Source organism: Rhagoletis zephyria, unplaced genomic scaffold (assembly GCF_001687245.7).
Source record: "Rhagoletis zephyria isolate East Lansing unplaced genomic scaffold, Rhagoletis_zephyria_1.1 Rzeph_scaffold_33154, whole genome shotgun sequence".
NCBI lineage: Eukaryota > Metazoa > Arthropoda > Insecta > Diptera > Tephritidae > Rhagoletis > Rhagoletis zephyria.
This window is the reverse complement of record NW_016190209.1, coordinates 1-3,796: the sequence shown is the minus strand read 5'-3', so window position 1 is coordinate 3,796 and position 3,796 is coordinate 1. Positions and strand designations below refer to the sequence as shown.

At 51.8% G+C, this 3,796-nt stretch overlaps 1 protein-coding gene across 1 annotated transcript; it reads right to left on the bottom strand.

The window, feature by feature from the left end:
* Window positions 1–260: 260 nt before the first annotated feature.
* On the bottom strand, window positions 261–2,822 carry LOC108354068 (uncharacterized). The gene is made up of 3 exons (XM_017605263.1): window positions 1,990–2,822; window positions 1,171–1,915; window positions 261–947 (listed from the first exon to the last, which is right to left on the bottom strand). Exons 1-3 carry the CDS (start codon window positions 2,820–2,822, stop codon window positions 261–263), a joined length of 2,265 nt encoding a protein of 754 aa, XP_017460752.1.
* Window positions 2,823–3,796: the final 974 nt, after the last annotated feature.

Below are 3,796 nucleotides of genomic sequence, written 5' to 3'. Positions count from 1 at the left end.
CTCACTAGTCTCTCTCCCCTACATAAGCAGACCTCATGTAGACACACATTACCAGTCGGCTCCCAGTCTGCCACTGGTCACGAGTCAGTCCCCTATCACTTGCTCCCCTCATCTCATAACTATGTATTCGCCCATCACAGACCGTCCTCATCAGTAAAGGTCTCTGCCACAACATGTAATTGTTTTAAAAAATGACAAACAATTCCAAAAAGCGGCCTGCATGATCTTGTAGACTTCTACAAAAAAGTGAGCGTACTCAATTACTGCACTGACAGGTAGGCGTCGCTGACCAGCTGTTTGACTATGTCGGCAGTCATGCTGTCCTTGTTCACAGTCTCCACAGCGTTGAGAAATCGTCGCTTGAGCTTGCTGGCCGCCTCCCAGTAGCGATTCAGTTGCTCCCGGTCCTCTTCTTCCTCCTTCTCAACGGCGACGCCCACCGAGTGGTGAACCGTTTTCTTGAGCAGCACCGTCAGCCAGAACTTTAGCGAACGAAGGCACTTCTCGCCGAGAAGATGCTTTGGAATGCTTCGCGGCAGAGCACGGTCAAAGAGAAGGGCCAGCTCGAGCTTCTGGGCGTCATCGGTCAGAAGGTGGCTGCTTTGCTCAAATATCACCGAGGAGAGGAGAACACTGCGGCAGATGGGCTCGCTTTCAGGAAGTGAAAGGTCGACCAGGTCAGCAAGCAGTTTGGCCGCCGCTTTGAGAATGTTCTCACTTTGGAAAACAGTCGTCAGATTGGCCAGGTCACTAATGGTCTTCTTGACTTCAGTCAGACGCTTCACCGCCTCTTCAAAGTTCTCGTATTTTTCAAAGCAGCTGATGCACTTGCCATTGAGCTGTGGCTCCTTGTTTTGAGCTGAGCCAAAGACCACCGGGCCATCACATTGGCGACAGCGCAAGTTGTTGCCCATTTTGGCGTCTTTCAGACACAGGTTGCAGTTGCACTGGAAAAAGGTGGTTTAAATGATTGTAAATTCCTGTTCATCAACCAAANTCCTTGTTTTGAGCCGAGCCAAAGACCACCGGGCCATTACATCGGCGACAGCGCAAGTTGTTGCCCATCTTGGCGTCTTTCAGACACAAATTGCAGTTGCACTGGAAAAAGGTGGTTTAAATGATTGTAAGTTCCTGTTGATCAATCAACCAACCAAAGCACAGAGCACTTACAGCAAAAAAGTAGTAGTTGAGGCGCTCCTGGCGCTTGTAGTGCGTCATGCCCTTGCCCGGGCCGTAGGTGATGGTGATCTGCTCACCGGCGGCAATGGCTCGCTTGGTGGTGAAGGTGATCATCCCATCCGTCCAGCCCCAGCTGACGTTGCACTCGCAGGAGTGGTTGATCAGACTGCCCACCAGGCACTGGCAGTTGGCGACGTGACCTCGAGTCGACCAGTCGTCCTCAGCACTCTCTCGGTACTCGTGCCAGCCAAAGACGTTGAAGGTGATGCGTCGCATGTTGACCAGAACTCGACTGGCGAAGGCGACCAGAAAGTCCCGTCCCGGTCGGCGGCTGCGAAAGTGGTGAATCAGATCGAGGAGGACGGCCACCTCGACGGCCACCACGCAGTGCTGTGCATTGTAGTAGCCGTTGTGCTTCTCATCGTGGTGCCAGAGAATGGAGGACATGCGGTACTTCTTCGCCTTCTGCGCTGGGGTCCACTGCTCCTCGGGCACGTCGACGTCCTCGCCGAACTCCGCCAGGTACTGGTCAATGGAGTAGGCGCCGTTGGTCTCCTCCTCAACGTCGAAGGCCTCCAGCGGGCCCATGCGCGAGAAAATGCGGAAGACGTGGGCCGCAGACATGGTCATCTGCGAGCGGGCCAGCGAGGCCAGGCCACACTCGAAACGGTGGTAGACCTGGTAGGCCGCCTGAAAGCAGGCTCGATTGCAGAAGATTGGCTCGGTGCAGTAGGCACTAGTGGTTTTGGAGAAAAAAACAACATTGCATAAGTGATCTGCACTTGACATAAAAAAGGTAAAAACACTCACCAGGGAAAGAACTTGTGCCCCAGGTTGTGATTACAGTTGGCGCACTTGGTCTTCCAGTAGTCCAACTCTAGCACCAAACTGTAGGGGCGCTCGCGCAGAATGACCACGTTCTTGGGAATGGACTGCGTGGCCACAAAGTGACGCCCCACCACCGGCGAGTTGACTATCTTCACGCTAGAGGCCAGCTGGTGAGAAAAGTACGGCTCAGCTGATTTTTGAAGAGGAGCAACACTCATCGAGCCATCGTTCTTCCTCTTGCTCAGCTCTAGTATTTCCCTCTTAAAGTCAGCCAACTTTGCCTTTTGACTCTTGCTCTTCAGCGTGAACTCGCCCAAACCTTGGCTGCCAATCACTTGGTCAATCAGCTCGATGGCAGAGGAAAACTGGTGCAGCAACGCCATACTGTGAACCTTCAACAGCAGATACTTGACACATGGCTGAAGGTCGAAGCACACTTCGGCGCTGTACAGCATCGCCTGGTAGTCCTTTAGGTGAAAGTGAATTCGCCACTTGTGCGCAAACAGACGAACAAAAGCCGTCTCCTGTGGAGAGGTGTGAAGAATGGCCTTGTGCACTGCAGCCAGGGCGGCATCGAGGCGTTCAGTCTTGAAGCAGGTGTCAGCTTCCTGGTAGTACCGGTTCGCCAGCAATGAGGACTTGCGTGAACTGTCCCAAGCTTTGCTGAAGTTCTTTCGAACCAGCTCCTTCAGCTGCTCAAAGGAGATGGCCTTCTCTAGCAGATAGGCAATCCGTTCAGAGTTGCTTTTCAGTGCACCGAACACTGGATCACCGTTGAGGCGAGAGACCAGCTCATATCGTGTACTGGAGTTCATTCTGCGCAACAAGGAGCAAAAAAACACACTTCTATTAATATTGCTTTCATCAAAAAGTAGTCCAAGTTATGCACTTTCAAGTATCATTTTTGAACATTTTTAGAATGTCTGCCAGATGAGTACGAATTCGAAGCCGAAAACAACTGTTTTACTGCATCATCTAAATCTGCTTTGCATTTTTGTTTGTATCAATGAACTCTTTTTTTCAGTCAACATTTTTTTTCATCTACTACTACTACCGCATTGCCGCCGATCGCCCCGTGCACTGTAGTACAGTAGTAGCATTCATTTACTGGCTGCGTCTGGTGTTTTCTCACACACTGTGTGAAAGAGTGCATTCCGAGTACACATTCTCACGTAGGCCACTGTACTGTCTGTCTGTCTGTCTGCACTCCCTCTACCTCTCTATTCCTTCTTTTTCGTCTGTGCCTGTGCCAAGTGCCAGTGCCAAAACGATGCATGGTCAGATGGTCGGCAAAAACTGAACTGCCGGTCTGTCTGTCTGTCTGTCTCTCTGTCTCTGCAACGGGGTGTGCTCCACCAGCTCCGTCCAACGGACAAACAAACAAAGTTGTGTGGAGGCCCTAGGTGCCTGTGTGCCAAGAGAGGGCCGTTGTAGAAGAAGACTTGGCCGTTGGCCACGGCTTCATTTGCCGACGGTCTCTTCCGTCGTTCCGCTCAGCAGCACGCGATCATCCGATCGTCGGTGGAGTGGAGAGAGTGTAAAGAGAGTGAAGTATTCGATCAGCGCACCAAAGTGAGTCCTTTTAAAAAAGTGCCAGTGCCATGCCAACCACCGCTGAGAGGTACCCTGAGAGGATAAGGCATTGCAGTGTCTTTTGAAAGTGCTCCCTTTCTCACTCACTGTCACTTTCCCCAACTCCCGCCTCAAAGTGCCTGCTCCCTTCTTTCTGCACTGCCACTACCCTAATCGACCTTTGACCGTCGTGTATGAGTACTACTCCAACTGCTGC

Excerpts from the sequence above, each read along its gene's own strand:
- LOC108354068 (XM_017605263.1), bottom strand. The coding sequence starts at position 2,822 with ATGAACTCCAGTACACGATATGAGCTGGTCTCTCGCCTCAACGGTGAT. Across the intron at positions 1,916-1,989 it reads GGGCACAAGTTCTTTCCCTG|TGCCTACTGCACCGAGCCAA; the intron begins GTGAGTGTTTTT and ends CAAAACCACTAG. Across the intron at positions 948-1,170 it reads TCAACTACTACTTTTTTGCT|TGCAACTGCAACCTGTGTCT; the intron begins GTAAGTGCTCTG and ends ACCTTTTTCCAG.